The following is a 16,281-nucleotide window of genomic DNA, read 5'->3' as shown; positions in this document are numbered from 1 at the left end:
CTGATTTTTTTTTTTTAAAAAAAAAACACTTGCCCTGATGGGAAAGGAAAATGTGACTAAAAAAGTTTGAACAAGGAAAAGCTAAAGCTTGCAAGGCACCATGTCCCTTTCCCATTTGGTTATTTCTTCCACACTTTTTTTTTTTTTTTTTTTTTTTAAGTAGGCTCCATGCCCAGTGTGGAGCCCAATAAGGGGCTTGAACTCATGATCCTGAGACAAGAGTCGGACGCTTAAATGAGCTGCCCAGGCAGCCCAAGCCCTCTGTACTTTTAAAACTGTATTTTTAGGGAAATGCAAAGTGTAGCTTACATTAATGTTCCATGGTTCTCTTTCCTACCTTCCTTCTTCATCAATAAAGCTGGCCAGTATCCAGATATTATTTATAAAGACATAAATATTACCAAAGGTCCCACCTTGGTATACTTACCTAAATAATTGATGTGAAGTTTCTAATTAGAACAGAACACCACCCAGATTATAAAATTCTACAATTATTAGCAGGAACAAGCAAACAAACACCTAGATTAAACTGAAAAATGCATATTCCATTAAATTCTTAATGCATTAAATTGGTATTAAAAAGGTAGGAAAACCATTTATATTTATATTTTAATGTAGGATAGTAAAAGTCAAATTACAGACAATCATTAAAGTTTTTTTTCTTTTTTTTTTTTAAATTCTAGGGTACATGTACCGAAAAAACAACAAGAAAATCATTTCAAGGACTTTTTTCTGAACAAATGACATCACAGTTTTTCCCATAATATGCGACTAAGCAGCTAAGTCTAATCTGTCATGTAGGACACTGAATAGTGACAGTCTCTCACATTTGCTACTTGTAATTCCTAAGTGGTCAATATTGAGTACTTTCACTTCTGGGTAAGAGAAAAAGCATTTTGGTCCATTAATTCACCTACTCGCTCCTGGAGGACATTAACCAACTCTGCTATAACAAAGACATGAGTGTCATCAATGTCTTGAATGATGAACTTCTTCCCTAAGGCATTTGATTCATCCAAGTACAGCAGAAACTGCTTCATGGCAGGGTCACTGCAGAGACAAACACATGATAATGACACATTGTGTTATCAAATTATACCTAAGCAATTAGAATTGGGCATGCAGAATTTTTAGGATAACTCAAAAAGTTCTAAACTGTTAACTCAATCCGTCATTCCCTCTGTCTCAAGCATTAATGATTTGTAGACATAACTTCATTTTATTTTTTATTTTTTTCATGACTTCATTTTAGAACTGTTCCTTTAAGTTTTAGAGAAAGAGGCCAATGAGAAGATTTTAAAAGAGTAATTTGTCACTGACAAGTGAACAAATAATGTTCAGAGGTTTGTAGTTAATAGGGCCTAGAACCACAGCTCCCTTAACGGATTTAAAAAATGAATTTCCTTACTTGCCCATGACCATTACACTTAAGAAGACAATAGATTTTTCACTATCTTGCCAGTGAAAAATTTAATTTACAAAACCAGTTTAGCAGTCACTGTGATAAAGTAGGGTGTACAGCAAAAGTCAGATCTTTTTTTTTTTTTTTTTAAATTTATGATAGTCACACACACAGAGAGAGAGAGAGAGAGGCAGAGACACAGGCAGAGGTAGAAGCAGTCTCCATGCACCGGGAACCCGACGTGGGATTCAATCCCAGGTCTCCAGGATCACGCCCTGGGCCAAAGGCAGGCGTCAAACCGCTGCGCCACCCAGGGATCCTGCAAAAGTCAGATCTGAATTCAATCCCAGCTTTATCACTTGTGTGACCTTACTATGTACTTAATCTCTAAAGCCTCAAAATGAGCCCACATAACAGAACTGTTATTAACAGTTTATTAATTAAAAGAGAATAATTAAGTTATTCTCCTTTAAATTAAAAGAGAGTAATTCCAAAGACGGTGTTTGGCTTGCAGTAGGTTCTCAGTTTTTCTTCCTTCCTTAAAATTCTGAACTTCCTAAATTTGAACTCACTTAGAATCTTTTTTTAAAAAAAATATTTATTCATGAGAGAGAGAGAGAGAGAGAGAGAGAGAGGCAGAGACACAGGTAGAGGGAGAAGCAGGCTCCATGCAGAGAGCCTGATGCAGGACTCAATCCCGGGACTCCAGGATCATGCCTTGGGCCGAAGGCAGGTGCTAAACCACTGAGCCACCCAAGGATCCCCTCACTCAGAATCTTTAAAGGAAATCCTACCAAAATCTTCTTCAGGATACTGAGCTCAAAGAACAGATACAAATTCTATTTATTTGTGATTTTTAGTTTGGAATGAATAGAATAAGTCACAAGGAAAAGAGAGATCCAAATTCTAGGATTTACATGGGATGCCTGGGTGGGTCAGTTGGTTAAGTGTCCAACTCTTAATTTCAGGTCAGGTCATGATCTCAGGGTCCTGGAACCAAGCCCCGTGTTGGGCTTTGTGCTCAGTGTAGAGTCTGCTTAAGGATTCTCTCTTTTTCCTCTGCCCCTCCCCCCAGAGAATGTGCACATGCTCTTGCTCTCTCAAATAAGCACATAAACCTAAAAAAAACCCAAACAAACCCCAAATTTATAGACCTTACAGAAACATATCTCTGCTGTAAAAACCCTGAATCACAACAAAGAACACTCTTTAGACCTAATGTACAATAATGTGTTTAGCAAAAGATGAATATAAAAATGTCAAGTTGCAGTTTTTTTTAAATCTTAGAGAAAATGTAACTTCATAAAATCTTATGGTTTCTTAAGGAATGACAACATCCATTACAAAGATGACTGAATTCAAAAGAGGTCAGTGTAATTACCTAAAAACATAAAAACAAGTTTTACTTCTTTCAAGTACAAACTAGGTATAAGTGAAGCTAACAAAGGTAAAGGATTTATTTCAATCAGTAAATGAGTATGGTTCATGGCATATTAACTGTTAATAAAGTCAAGTCTTTCTGAAAAGATGATTTTAATTATTTTCAGTAACTTATCATTACAATGATTTTTAAACAATTTACTACACTATAAAATGATGTGAATAAATAAATAAGCCTGCCCACATCAGAACTGACACATTTTAAAATTTAGTTTGTCATCTTACACTTAAGTTCAGAACACTTAGGTTATGCTTGTCCACTTAGGTTGGGCAAAATTCAGTCATAGTCTATGGCTGCAGTATTAGAATGACTATTCTAATGTACAGAATTGATTGGTTCAGAAGTAAATTTGATACTTAAAGCTTTATTCATTCATTCAATAAATATTTACTGAGCACCTGTCATATGCTAGGCACTTACTCTGGTCCTAGGTATCCAGCAGTGAACAAAGTAACTCAGAATCCTGTTACAGAGCTTGCATTCTACTGGTAGTGTGTACACACACACACACACACACACACACACACACACACAGCAGGGAAGTAGGATGAAAAATGGCAGTGGTGAGAGTGATAGGATCTTGTAAGTCTGAACAGGGAAAGCCTTACTGAGCAGTGAGTGACATCTGAACAAACAGGAGGAGGTAGTAAGCAAGGCGGGTAGACTCAGGCAAGAACATTTTAGGCAGAGTGAATGGCAAGGCCGTGGGGGGGGGGGGGCGGTGACTAGAGGGCATAGAAGTGGGAGATGAGGTCAGAAAGTTAGTTACGGCTAGATCAGATCACATAGGGCCTCGGAGGTGATTTTAGCAAGTTTGGTTTTTACTGAATGACATGATTTAACTTATAAATTGACTTCAATTTTAAATATAAAGATCATACTGCCTGCAGGGTTAAGAGAAGACTGTAGGTATTGAAGGCAGGGGTAAAAACAGGGAGACAGATCAGAAGATGACTAAAGTAACCCAGGTAAGAGACGATAATAGTTTGGACCTATGTGGTATAACAGTGAAATGATGAGAGTGAAATGGATTCTAGATATACAAAGAATACAAAGCCAACATAATTTGCTGAGACTAGACTCCAGCTTGAAAGAGAATAATTAAGGAGACTCCCAACATTTTCAGTCAGAGCAAATGAAAAGGAAGTAAGAACAGGATGCTGGGAAGATCAAGAGTTGGGTTTTAGGCATGTTACAGTTGAGATGCGTACTGGCACCCAAGTGAAGAAAGTGAGTAGGAAGGTGGATATACAATTCTGGATTTCATTAGCTAAGTCCAGACTGAAGAGAAAAAATCAGTCCTCAAGCCCCGACAAGGGAGTGAACATAGCTACAGAGAAGAGACCAAGGACCAAGCACCAGTCTCAACAATATCAAAAGGTTAAGAAGAAAAGGACAAATCAACAAAGTAGATTATAAAGCAGTGACCACTGAGGTAGAAAGAAAACCCTGAGTCCTGGAAGGTAAGTGAACAAAGGACATTCAGGAAGAGGAAGCAATCCACTGTGTCAGGTACTGGGAACAGGTATAGTAAGATAAGGATTGAGATTTAAGTGCCAAGGGGACTCACTTATGTGCTTTAAATTAGCATGTTGGGGTTTTTAAATTTTTTGCCATTTGCCTACTATCCTTGCTAATTTAACCATCTCTTGTAACAACTGTACAACATATTATTTTTCTTTAAATTGCCTTTAAATCTTGGGGATCCCTGGGTGGCTCAGCAGTTTAGCGCCTGCCTTCAGCCCAGGGCATGGTCCTGTAGTCCCAGGATCAAGTCCTGCATTGGGCTCCCCGCATGAAGCCTGCTTCTCCCTCTGCCTGTGTCTCTGCCTCTCTCTCTCTATCTCTCTGTCTCTCATGAATAAATAAAATCTTAAAAAAAAATTGCCTTTAAATCAACTTTTTAAGCTTAACCTGGTATGAATCACTAGTCATCCAGACATGTTTTTTTTCCTCAAATAAACTGGTCATATAAAAACAATTTTTGTCTTCCCCCTCTCTTTTGTGTTCTACTACAAATCAGCTTGAACATCAGTGGCATTCCCCATATCTGGGGAAACACTACTAATGGACAAATGAGATACTTAAAAAGTAAGTGGTCGGTGAGAGACTGAATTTACTCCTTCCATTATTAATCACCTCAATGACATTTTTTGAAAGAAAACAGAAATCATTTTGAGACTGAATTCTCTAGCATGTATCTGAAATATAATTTGTAATGATTCAAAAGGACAAAATTTAAGAGACTTTTGTTATGAAATATTAAGGGAACTAGAGTATTTTGCCTGAATACAGGGCTATTTATTCTACTTCCTCATGTAGAGAGTCTATGGAAAGAGAACCTGCTGGCAAGAAAAGAAAAACAAAACCAGGTACCCATAGACATACTTGAAGTTCTGAGATCAGGGCTAATGAGTAGGAAAAACGTGTCTTTGACCTGGAGATATGAAGGGTAGATAGCAATCAGCTCCTTCCTACATAACCTGAGTATAACTCCTGTAAAACATAATTCTAAAAAATTATTATACCACAAAGGCTCTACTAAGATGATGTAGTTAGCTGTAAAACAGATCATGGACTTCACTGGTCACCTGCATTATCCGTTCTGTCAGAATGATAATCTTGGCTCTGTCAACAGTAAATATCCTTCCTGATAATAATTAGCTAAGAGGTACAATTACCTAAAAAATCTTAAATTCTCCAAATTCTGTATGTCCTAAGAACAGAATGTTTTAGAAAATTGTTACTGAACATGAAATGGCTTTAAGTTTATTACCTTCTTATAAGCATTTTCCAAAGTGTTTTTGGAATAAGGGTATTGTCCAGCTTGAGATATAGGTACCTTTAATAGGGTCCAGCATACTGTAGGTGCTCAATAAATATTTGAAATGGGTAGGGTCTTAAGAGAAAGAAAGGGCCACCACAGGGGACACTGAGCTAACCAGAATAACAGTCCCAAGTTCCCAATATGACCTACCATAGGTTTATTGTTAAAAACAAAACAAAACAAAACATGATGCTAACGTACTAGACTCAGCCTAACCCCCAAGCCCCAGCTCAGTCAACTTAAATATGTATATTACCTACTTCTTTTTTTTTTTTTTTTTTAAATTTTTATTTATTTATGATAGTCACAGAGAGAGAGAGAGAGAGAGAGAGAGAGAGGCAGAGACATAGGCAGAGGGAGAAGCAGGCTCCATGCACCGGGAGCCCGACGTGGGATTCGATCCTGGGTCTCCAGGATCGCGCCCTGGGCCAAAGGCAGGCGCTAAACCGCTGCGCCACCCAGGGATCCCTATATTACCTACTTCTATCCCCATTAAAGGATTTGCTGTTACAAAAATATTTGTTATTGCTAACCTGTGTATATGATATTCTAAGCATATACATACATACTTTTTAAAAAACTTAATACAATATTATGCTTAGTTTTGTGTTAGTCTACATCAGGCTTAGTAGCTTGGGCTCTGAAGCCAGAATACTATGGTTTAGAATCCCATCTTAGCAGCTTTGTAATCCTGAGCAATTAATTTCTGTGCCTTAATTTCTGTATCTATAAAATTGGGATAATAATACCTGTATCTCATAGGATTGTTGTGAGAACCGAATATTACCAAGTGCTTAGTATAGTATCCAATAAATGCTCAGTGTCATTTCAGGAAGGCATTCAGCCTTTTTTATTTAATATTGTATTACACAGTATCATTGCCCTATAATACTTAAAATGTTTTCAAGTATTTTAATTGCTACATTATTTGATTATAAAATATCACAATCAATGCTTTATTTTTTGGCTTTTAAAGTTATTTTAATTCCAGTTAACATATAGTATAATAGTTTCAGACGAACATTATAGTGATTCAACATTTCCATTTAATGGCTGGTGCTTATCACAAGTGTACTTCCTACTCTCCATCACCATCAGTTTGTTCTCTATAATTAAGGGTCTTTTTCCTGATTCATCTTGCTTTTTTCCACTTTGCTTATTTCTTAAATTTCACGAATGAAGTCATACAGTATTTATTTTTCTCTGACTGAATTATTTTGCTTAGCATTATAGCCTCTAGCTCCAGCTTCTATACTTTATTAACACATTCAATTACCAACATTTATTTAAGATTTGAGAGAGTGTACATGCATGCTAGCACATGCAGCAGGGAGGGACAGAGAGAGAGAATCAGAGAATCTCAAGCAGACTCCATGCTGAGCAGGGAACCCCAACAAAGCGGGGCTAGATCTCTCAACCCTGAGATGACAACCTGAGCTGATATCAAGAGTCAAATGATTAACCAACTGAGCCACCCAGATGCTCCTCAATCTCCTACATTTTTATCCACAGTTCTGATATTTCCTTAGGGTCATTTCTTTAGGATAAACTTCTAGAAATGGAATTATTGTGTCAAACCATATAAAAGTTCAAAAAACCTATTACAAATTGCTTTCTAGATCAGCTGCTGAAGACAGTACTTCTATTATTCATATCGATAGCTCGGTGAGAGCCCGCTCTTTAAAAACTAAGACTGGGCACCTGGGTGGCTCAGGCTATGATCCCAGGGTCCTGGAGTCGAGGCCATCATTGGGATCTTTGCTCAGCAGGGAGTCTGCATCTCCCTCTCCCTCTGCCTGCCACTCTCCGTGCTTGTGCTGTGCCAAATAAATAAATAAAATCTTAAAAACAACAACTAAGACTGGAAGCCAATAGTCACTTCATTTAAAAGCTATTTTGATGTAACTAGCCAAAAAGGAAGTTTGGTGGACAAACCGTTTTCATACTGAAACTTGAATCCAAGTTATCAGAATCTACTCTTATATCCACTATTATCACTGTGGTAACAAGAGAAGCTCTAAAAGGAACATTAGTAACATAGGATTTAGACTGAGATTACATTCCTTGACTCAATTCTGTTGACAAAATTCATCTAGTAAACAAATATTTACTAAATATCTCCGGTATATATTTTAGGCACTGTTCTGAGTAGCCAGGAAACTTCAGTGAATATGGCCCTTCTGAGAAGCAGAGGCTCACAAGAGATAATATAAATGCTGTGAAAGAACAGAATAATGATTAAGACTGGTTTTGCCTTAGTTATTTGCTTCTCATATACAATACAGGTTTAGATGCCAAGCCTAAAAGGGTAAGCTGGTCTAATACCACCTATTTCTCCAGATTCTTTGCTATTATGCTGTAAACTAGTTGGAATTTGCACCTCTGCAACAAATCTTCCTTATGGAAGCACTTGCCAAACCAGGTGTAATAACTGTCACACCTGGGGTCTGCTCTAGCACCTGCGATTTGTTGGGATATGCTACTTGCTTTGATATTGCTGCGCTTGGCTAAATTCGGGAAAAGGCTTAGTGTGAGGCTGGCAGTTGATAGTGGTGGATCCCAACAAAGAGGAAGTTTTCACCAATCTCATTTTGATATAAAAACACAAATTTATAAACAAAAGAACTTCAATTTAGCTTTAGATTTTGGTATTTGATAAAATAAGCCTTTGAGGAAAGCATCCTCTCCTATCCCAGTACCTTTTTTCCAATTCACCAATAGTTGGGCCTTAATGGCCATTAATATGATTTGCTTCTTTCTTATAGACTCCTAACCAGTTAAAAGGAATGGACAGACACGAAATTTAAATATGGCAATAGGTGAAGGCATTCTAAGGCAGGTGTCAAATTAAGACTCCCCTCTTGAATGAGGCCATACACACCTGAGCAGTATTTTGCTGGCTGCCTGAACAGAGTAAGTGGAACAGCACTATCTATGCTATTATAGATGACCTTCGATGGTAAAAAGGCTGGAATTTGGAAAGAATCACTGGAATAATGGACGTAGTTTTAGGAGATTGAGTGTTTTGCCTATAAACTCCAGACGTGTCAAATTCATACTCCAGTACACCTAAAGGCTCGCTCCACATAATCTATGGGGATTATGAATAAACAGATACTATATTACTAAGGAATCTTCTCTTTGGCATCAAATACAGACATGAAGGAAGCTGAAGGACTTTTCCAATTACCACCCCAACATGTACATCTGATTGTGGAGTACCCAACAGCCCTGACCATGTCCTTCATGAATCTGTTATTTCTTAGGGCTCAACTCTTTTTGGAAGATTTAATCTTTGGGAAGACAGTTATCCTTTTGAAAAATTGTGCAGGCTACACTTTAGAATTCACCTTGAAGGAAAAAATTAAAGTTTCACAAGGATAGTGTACATCTGCAAAATAAAATTTTAGTGGTTCTAGTGCAAAACAATTCTCCAGAGGAAAACTGATGATCACACTTAAGCCAATTAAGTGCTTCTCAAACTTAAAATGTTTCTTAATAAGTTCCTTCGCATACACAATTCTAATTAGGAGATTTAGGGTGAAGTCTGAAAATTTACATTTCTAACAAGTTCCAGATGATACTGGTGCTGCTAGTCTGGGGATTACATAGAAAAGCAAAGTGATAGTGGGCCGTTAGAACCCAGGTAGAATTCAGAGGTTTGATTACATGATAGCAAACCAGGCAGGCAGCTCAGCAAATCAAGAAACTAACACCTCAGCTCCTCTTACAAATCTGTACTCTGTCCTCAAGGCTACACTGAAAGCCTACCGCTGAGATTTTAATGAGTCTCCTACAGTTCCGCTCTTTAAAATGCAGTCCACCCACGATAATTTTTCAAATTACAGACTTAACACAATCCCAATCATCATGCCAAAAGGATTCAGACAGACTAAATTATTCTAAGTTTATTCTTGAATAGGCAACAATGACAAAGAATGCATATGGGACAGGATTAATCAAAGTAGAAGGAGAGTGAAGCAAAGATAAAAGAGGTATCATCTATCATTAGAGAAGGGAATAAATGGTGTGAAACAATTGTTCAACCAATAAAAGCGAATTCAGATCTTTACCAAATATGCCCCTCCTCCCAATAGAGTCTAGATAAATGAAATGTAACGTCAACAAAAACTAAAATACAAAAATCTTGTTACAAGAGAGATTTATTAAATCCAGAGGTGAAGATCAAAGAGTCAGAAGAAACAAAAGGGGGAAAACTGATAGCTGACATTATGTATCCTTTGTGTTTAAAAAACAGAACAAAATAAATAAAAATCTTTAAAACAAAACAAAACAAAATGGGGACGCCTGGGTGGCTCAGCGGTTTAGTGCCTGTCTTTGGCCCAGGGTGTGATTCCAGGGTCCCAGGATCGAGTCCTGTATCGGGCTCCCTGCATGGAGCCTGCTTCTCCCTCTGCCTGTGTCTCTGCCTTTCTGTCTGTCTCTCATAAATAAATAAAATCTTAAAAACAAAACAAAACCAAAAAAGCATTCAAAGACCAGTGAGGAAAACGTTTCTATTAGTTACAACAAAGTTTTAGGAAAAATAAAATAAAAAATTAGCCTACAAGTTTTTCAAAAGAAAACAGCACATGTGTTTCGAACTTAATGGGTGGGATCCGGATCCTGTCCCCTCACTTTCCCAAATGTTTACCTCTAAGCAGTTTAGTCTTATCAACATACATTCTAGTCTCTCACACTAAAACCAAAATAACAAGAATCAGAGACCCTTATTACATCCTTCCTCAGTTATCAACCAATTTCTCCACTCCATTGCTCAATTATTACAACAAAACTTCTCCAAAGAGTCTCCACTTCCTCACCTTCTTTTCCCTTTCCAAAGTACTCCAATCTGTTTATCCTGCCTCTCCACTAAAACAGCTCTCATAGCTGAACAGCTCTTCAAAGGAAGGAAGGAAATCATTGACTTCCAGTTTTTCATCCTATTCCACTTCTCATCATCACTGGACATGGCCCACTTACCTTCACGAAACCTTCCCTCTTAGCTTCCCTCCTATATCACTGGCTCTTTTCTTGTCTTTGTTGTGTCTCTATCCAAACATTAAATCTGCACTGCTCACTACTGGGCACTTGAAATGTGGCCGGCCTGTGGGATGGGCTGTAAAAGTGAACTCCACACTGGATTTTGAAGCTGTGGTATGAAAAAAAACTTAGCAGAATTTTGAAATCTTAGTACAAACTTTGAAGATTTAGAACATGTTGAAATATCTTGGACACACTGGGTTAAATAAAACATTAATATCAGGTGCTTCAATTAAGTCTTAATGTGGCTACTAGAAGACTTAAGCCTACATATGTGGCTTACATTATATTTCTATAGGACAATGCTATTCTATTTTTTTCTTTAAAGATTTTATTTATTCATGAGAGACGGACATAGGCAGAGGGAGAAGCAGGCTCCCTGCAGGAGCCTGATGTGGGACTTGATCCAGGATCCTGGGATCATGCTCTGAGTTGAAGGCAGACGCTCAACCATAGAGCCACCCAGTCGTCCCTGTTCTATTTTTTTTTTTAAAGACTTTATTTATTTATTCATGACAGACACAGAGAGGTAGAGGGAGAGAAGTAGGCTCCCCGTGGGGAACCTGATGTGGGACTCGATCTCAGGACCCAGGGATCACGACGTGAGCTGAAGGCAGACACTCAACCACTGAGCCACCCAGATACCCCACAGGACAATGCTGCTCTAAATGCCAGAAGTATCCTACAGTTTGGTTTTGCTCCTCCCGCAGCCCTGCTATCAACAAGAAGTAGAGACTGAGCAAGGACTGGTCCAATAGCTCAGGTTTTCAGACTGTCTAACACAAAGTCCTACATAGCTTGCTTTGAGAAATTCAATGCTGCCCATTAAGGTTTCTAGCTTCCATTAAATGTGTGCCTAGTGTAAACCTTCCATTAGCTCTTGATTTGCTTACTCTTTCAAGACTAGGTTGTGATGATGAAGACATAGGCAGACTCTAAATTTTAAGTCACTGATTGGAGGACAATACCAGGGCTGCTCCCCTAAAGAGCACTGATCTAAAAAATACACTGCTCTGGACCAACACGTGTTGGAAATGCGTCAATTATATTAACTGGACTGAGACCTTGAAATCTGGTACCAGGAAAAAAGGTAGCAACAAAATCTCTCCCACATACTACATAAGAAAAATAAAGTTAAGAAAGCTAAAAGACTGGATTTATTTAGGTCTTGAAACAAAAATATGGATTTTAGATGAGGTACACATACATCAAGATTCAATATGGAGATTTAAATTGCATTAAGTATCAAAAACTACTAACCATTCTATCAGCACTCCTTTCAAGACGTTGACCATCTTTTCCCCAGTCTAGAAGGTGCAGCTGACCTTTAAACGGCTAATAAAAGAGGTAAGGTGACAATAAATTAAAAAACACCCTTATACTTTGGAGATTTGCCTCTGAAAGGAGGCAAAGTTGTTAAATGTCAGATTAAACGTTTAAGTCTGTGAAAAACATCGGGCTAACATGAGGTAAACATAGATATTCTGATTTTTAAAATGAAAATGAAACTATCGGGATGTCAATGGAGAAATCTTCCCTCCAAAGGCCACCCATTAAAAAAAAAAATACTAAAAATAATAAAAGCAAGCAGCCTATATCTCCACGCCCGCGTACCCAATCCAGCTTTAGAACAGGAGTCACGAGATTTCCATTCCCACCCAGGATAATGATAAAAGATAAGATTCCGGGAGGCAGAAGTCACGTAATGGCAGCCGTGAAAGGTATGGCGAGGCCGAACACTGTCATCTCACTGATACGATAGAGCGAAGAGACCAAGCCATCGCTTCGGGGCAAGAAATTAAAAAAAAAAAAAAAAAAAGAGAGAGAGAGAGAATCCACGTCTCCAGCTCTTGTGCTTTTTACCTCGTAAACCAGGCTCCCCAGTGGCATGCCCTAGGAGGAAAATCTCCCTCGCAGCGGGCGCAGCTTACCCCTTGAACTTCCACACCCGGCCCGAGCCCGGGCCTCCAGTAAGGAGATGCGCGAAGCACTGCGGGACGGCCCGCGGCCTCCGCAGGAAGGGCCCCGAGACGGTGCGGGATGCCGCCCTGCACCCCAGCACCCGCAGGAGGCCCCCGGGTCTCCTCCTCCCCTCCCCACTTTCCTCCGGAGCCCTCGGCTTCCCCCGCACCCCACTTCCCCGCTCGCGGGGAGAGCCGACACCACATACCCCGCTCTCTCTCCCCGCCGAAGCTGCAGCACGTCGGCCCCGTCAGGAGTCCCTGCGCCGGCTACGTCATCGGCCAGCGACGCGCTTGTGGGCGGGGCGCGCCGGCGGGAGGCGGGGCGCCAGTCGGGCCGAGGGGGCGGGGCGCGACGCGACGGGGGCGGGATCACGTGCCGTCGGTCGCCAGCCCGGGGGCTCAGGCTGGAGCGGCGGCGGAGGGTGGGCTCCCTGCCGACTGGCGCGGCGGTGAGCCGCCGAGGGCTGGCCGAGGCCGCGTGCCGGCAGGTAGGAAGCGGAGTCCGGGCTCGCGGGGGCGGGCGAGGGCGTGGGCGAGGCGGGCCCGGCGGGGAGCGAGGAGGGCGGCGCGGGGGCGCGGCCCCCGGCGGCCCCGCTGACCCGAGCGGCTCGCCACCTGCCGCCGGGCGGAGGGCCTCTCGGAGCGCCGGCCGCCCGGCTCCTCCTCGGCCGCTGCCCAGCTCTGGTTTCTGTGTGAGGCCCGGAAATCACCTGCGGGGCCGTGAGCCCCGACTGCCCGGTCGCGGAAAGGTGATAAGGAGCAGGCAGCAGTCTCATTCAGAGGGGAGCCTGCCCGACCACGGCGTGCAGCTCCGACCCGAAAGGATGCATAGATCGGGTGCTGACGGGTTTTTAAGCCGCGAACGGTCACGTTAAGACCCCAGAGGGTTCCAAAATTAGTCCTTTCCTCAGATTTTGATGTGTAGTCTAATAGGGCTCTCTGTTTAATTATTTGTTGCTACTGGAGGTATGAGGTTATTGCTTAGGTTCCTTAGGTTAAATTGTACTTACCCAATTAAGCTAACGCTGCAGATTAGCGCTTCTGGTGCTTCTGCGATTTATGAACCCAGCTCTTACATTCATTTCCCGTTTTCTAGCCCTCATTCCCCCCCCCCTTTGGTTTCCGTATTATTGGTTCTGCGCTCGCCCTAGGTATGATTCATACAAAGTGTTTTTTTGTTTTTTTTTTTTTAGAATTTTTTTTTTAATCTTATTTCTTTAGTTTATTGAGCACAGGGCAAAGACAGAAAAAAATTCCCATATGACAAGTTTTTTATTTGTATCAAATCACAGAGTATCATAGGTAAATATAAGATTATAATTTGAATATCATAATTTGGCAAACTATTTAATTATCCAAAGTTTATTACATGTTTGAGTATGTGCTAAAGAGATTATTTGGCATAACTTGGCAAGATATATATTTCCGTACCTTATTTGACCATTTATTATTTATATATGTGGTATACATATATGTATGTATACATATACACACATACATATATACATACACACAATTCTAAATTAAATATACTTGTATAAAAAGCTAAAGATTGATGTGTTAGCATTAATTCCTGTTTAAAAATCTATTATATTAAATTGCATCTGCATTCAAAGCAGAAATGTAAAAAAACTGATCAATTTGCTAAATACACATGAATTTACAAAGTAATTGAAAATGAAATAAAAATTTCCATTGAAATGCTGTATTCCTGTTTAATCAACATTTAAGTAGCACTATCAAACTACGGAAATAGACATTATTTTTTTAGGTTGTTGAGAGAATAAAGATTCTACTGAGCATTACTATACTCCCTAAATTAAGAATGAATATTATTATAGTAGGAAAAGATGGCAGATAATTTTCTTCTTTATTAATATGGGAATTCTCAGGAAGCAATCAGAGCACTATCTGTACTCCTGGGCTTGGGTTTCCTGCTTTTCTGTCAGTGGAAGTCTGGCTTCTCAGGAAAAGTACAGCCAGTCCGCCTAATTATGACGCTTGCTGCATAGTGACCAGCACGGATGCATTCAGTCAGGGGCTTGTCAGAGACCAGTTGAGACAGAAAACCTCCAACAAATGCATCTCCTGCTCCGTTGGTATCAACAATTTCTTTCTGGTCTTGATCCAAGACAGCAAAAGCGGTGACTTCACTTTCTGTAGCCATTATAGTATCTTCTCTCCCTTGGGTGAAAATCACGATTCGTTGCCTCTTCTGGTTCACCTTTGGCAGAGCTTGTGTCTTTCTGGCTATCTCTTTAATGTCTTCAGTCTCAAAGCCTTGCTCTCTAGCAAAAGTGGCAGCTTCCGTCTCATTTCCAAAAAGTATGTCAATATAAGGCATAACTTTCATCAATGATTCCTTGTAGAACTGACTAATAAATGGTGCAGACAAATTCAAAGTGAAAATTCTGTTGTTTTCAGAAGCATGGTTAGCCACTTTTAATACCGATTCTGGGGAAACTGTAAGAAAAAAGCCTGCTATATAATAAACTCTTGCTTTTTCTACCAGTGTCCAGTTTTTATCCATATCAAGATGTTTTTCCTTTTTATAACAATTGGCAGCAGCGAGATTGGCTACAAGTGACCTGTTGCTACCAGTGATGCACACAGCACAAGTTCCCGTTGTTTGCTCGTTTTGCTCATAGTAATGAGCATCCACGTGGGCTTCAGCAGCTTTTTTCTTCAAGATCTCTCCAAATGTATCTGTCCCAAGGCATCCAAAAAATGTTGCTGCTTTGTATGGCTGCTGAATCATCCACTGTGCCACTTTAATTGAATTCTGGGTAGAGCCACCAGCATGATATTCGACTTTGAATTTTTTTACAAGTTCATCAAACAATTCCTTGTGTTTGTCTTCAGCCAAGATTTGGTCATTTGGTTTAAGAGAATACTTATCAAGGAAATCCTTATCCACTACAGCAGTGATGTCAAGAAGAGGATTTCCCATTCCAAAGAGAATATTTTCACTCAGCGCTCGGGGCGCCTCTACCTTCAGCTTTTTGGGCTTCGGCTCCTCGTCGGCCGCAGCCATCTTCGCGCGCCCACCCCTAGAATTTTTTTTATTTTTAAAATTTTTCTAGTATGATCGACATAGAATGTAATGTTAGTTTCAGGTGTGTGATATAAAGATTCAGCAATTCCATGCATTACCTATTGCTCCTCACTGTAAGTGTACCCTTTTTTTTATTTTATTTATTTATGAGACAGAAAGAGAGAGAGGCAGAGACACAGGCAGAGGGAGAAGCAGGCTCCATGCAGGGAGCCCGACGTGGGACTCGATCCCGGGTCTCCAGGATCACGCCCTGGGCTGAAGGCGGGCGCTAAACCGCTGAGCCACCCGGCCTGCCCTTTTTCCTTGTTTCTTAAATCCCCACACAGGAGGGAAATCTTAGAGTATTTATCTTTGACTGACTTATTTCACTTAACATTACAATCTTTAGATCCGTCTGTATTTAAAATGGCAAGATTCCATTCCTATTTAAGGCTGAGTGATAGTCCATTGCATATGTAGATCGTGCTTGCTTTTCCATTCATCCATGGATACACACTTGGGCTGCTTCTGTATCTTGGCTATTGTAAATAACGCTGCAATAAACATAAG

The 16,281-nt window shown here is 40.1% G+C and overlaps 3 protein-coding genes across 20 annotated transcripts in view; 1 reads left to right on the top strand and 2 right to left on the bottom strand.

The window, feature by feature from the left end:
- Nucleotides 1–595: 595 nt before the first annotated feature.
- GTF2H5 (general transcription factor IIH subunit 5) lies at nucleotides 596–13,029 on the bottom strand. 3 transcript variants are annotated; one of them, XM_072829288.1, is made up of 3 exons: nucleotides 12,884–13,029; nucleotides 11,974–12,048; nucleotides 596–1,050 (listed from the first exon to the last, which is right to left on the bottom strand). In XM_072829288.1, the coding sequence occupies exons 2-3, from the start codon at nucleotides 12,006–12,008 to the stop codon at nucleotides 870–872; spliced, it is 216 nt and encodes a 71-aa protein (XP_072685389.1). In that variant the 5' UTR covers nucleotides 12,009–12,048; nucleotides 12,884–13,029; the 3' UTR covers nucleotides 596–869. The 3 variants fall into 3 exon arrangements, with proteins under 3 accessions (XP_072685389.1, XP_072685379.1, XP_072685394.1); XM_072829278.1 differs by having other exon boundaries at nucleotides 12,645–12,903; XM_072829293.1 differs by lacking the exon at nucleotides 12,884–13,029 and adding an exon at nucleotides 12,577–12,795.
- Nucleotides 13,029–16,281, top strand: part of SERAC1 (serine active site containing 1) — a 72,008-nt gene continuing 68,755 nt past the window's right edge. For 8 of the 15 annotated variants that reach the window (XM_072829160.1, XM_072829205.1, XM_072829114.1 and 5 more), the window contains exon 1: nucleotides 13,032–13,165. The gene's annotated coding sequence lies outside the window, so the exon portion shown is untranslated. Of the gene's footprint in view, nucleotides 13,166–16,281 lie in introns of all 15 variants that reach the window. The other 7 variants (XM_072829187.1, XM_072829230.1, XM_072829143.1 and 4 more) reach the window with 2 other exon arrangements.
- Nucleotides 13,931–15,723, bottom strand: LOC140635129 (adenosine kinase). 2 transcript variants are annotated; one of them, XM_072829263.1, is made up of 2 exons: nucleotides 14,952–15,723; nucleotides 13,931–14,836 (listed from the first exon to the last, which is right to left on the bottom strand). In XM_072829263.1, exons 1-2 carry the CDS (start codon nucleotides 15,709–15,711, stop codon nucleotides 14,712–14,714), a joined length of 885 nt encoding a protein of 294 aa, XP_072685364.1. In that variant the 5' UTR covers nucleotides 15,712–15,723; the 3' UTR covers nucleotides 13,931–14,711. The 2 variants fall into 2 exon arrangements, with proteins under 2 accessions (XP_072685364.1, XP_072685358.1); XM_072829257.1 differs by having other exon boundaries at nucleotides 13,931–15,723.

This window comes from Canis lupus, chromosome 1 (genome assembly GCF_048164855.1).
Source record: "Canis lupus baileyi chromosome 1, mCanLup2.hap1, whole genome shotgun sequence".
Classification (NCBI taxonomy): Eukaryota; Metazoa; Chordata; class Mammalia; order Carnivora; family Canidae; genus Canis; species Canis lupus.
This window is presented reverse-complemented; position numbering and strand designations above follow the sequence as displayed.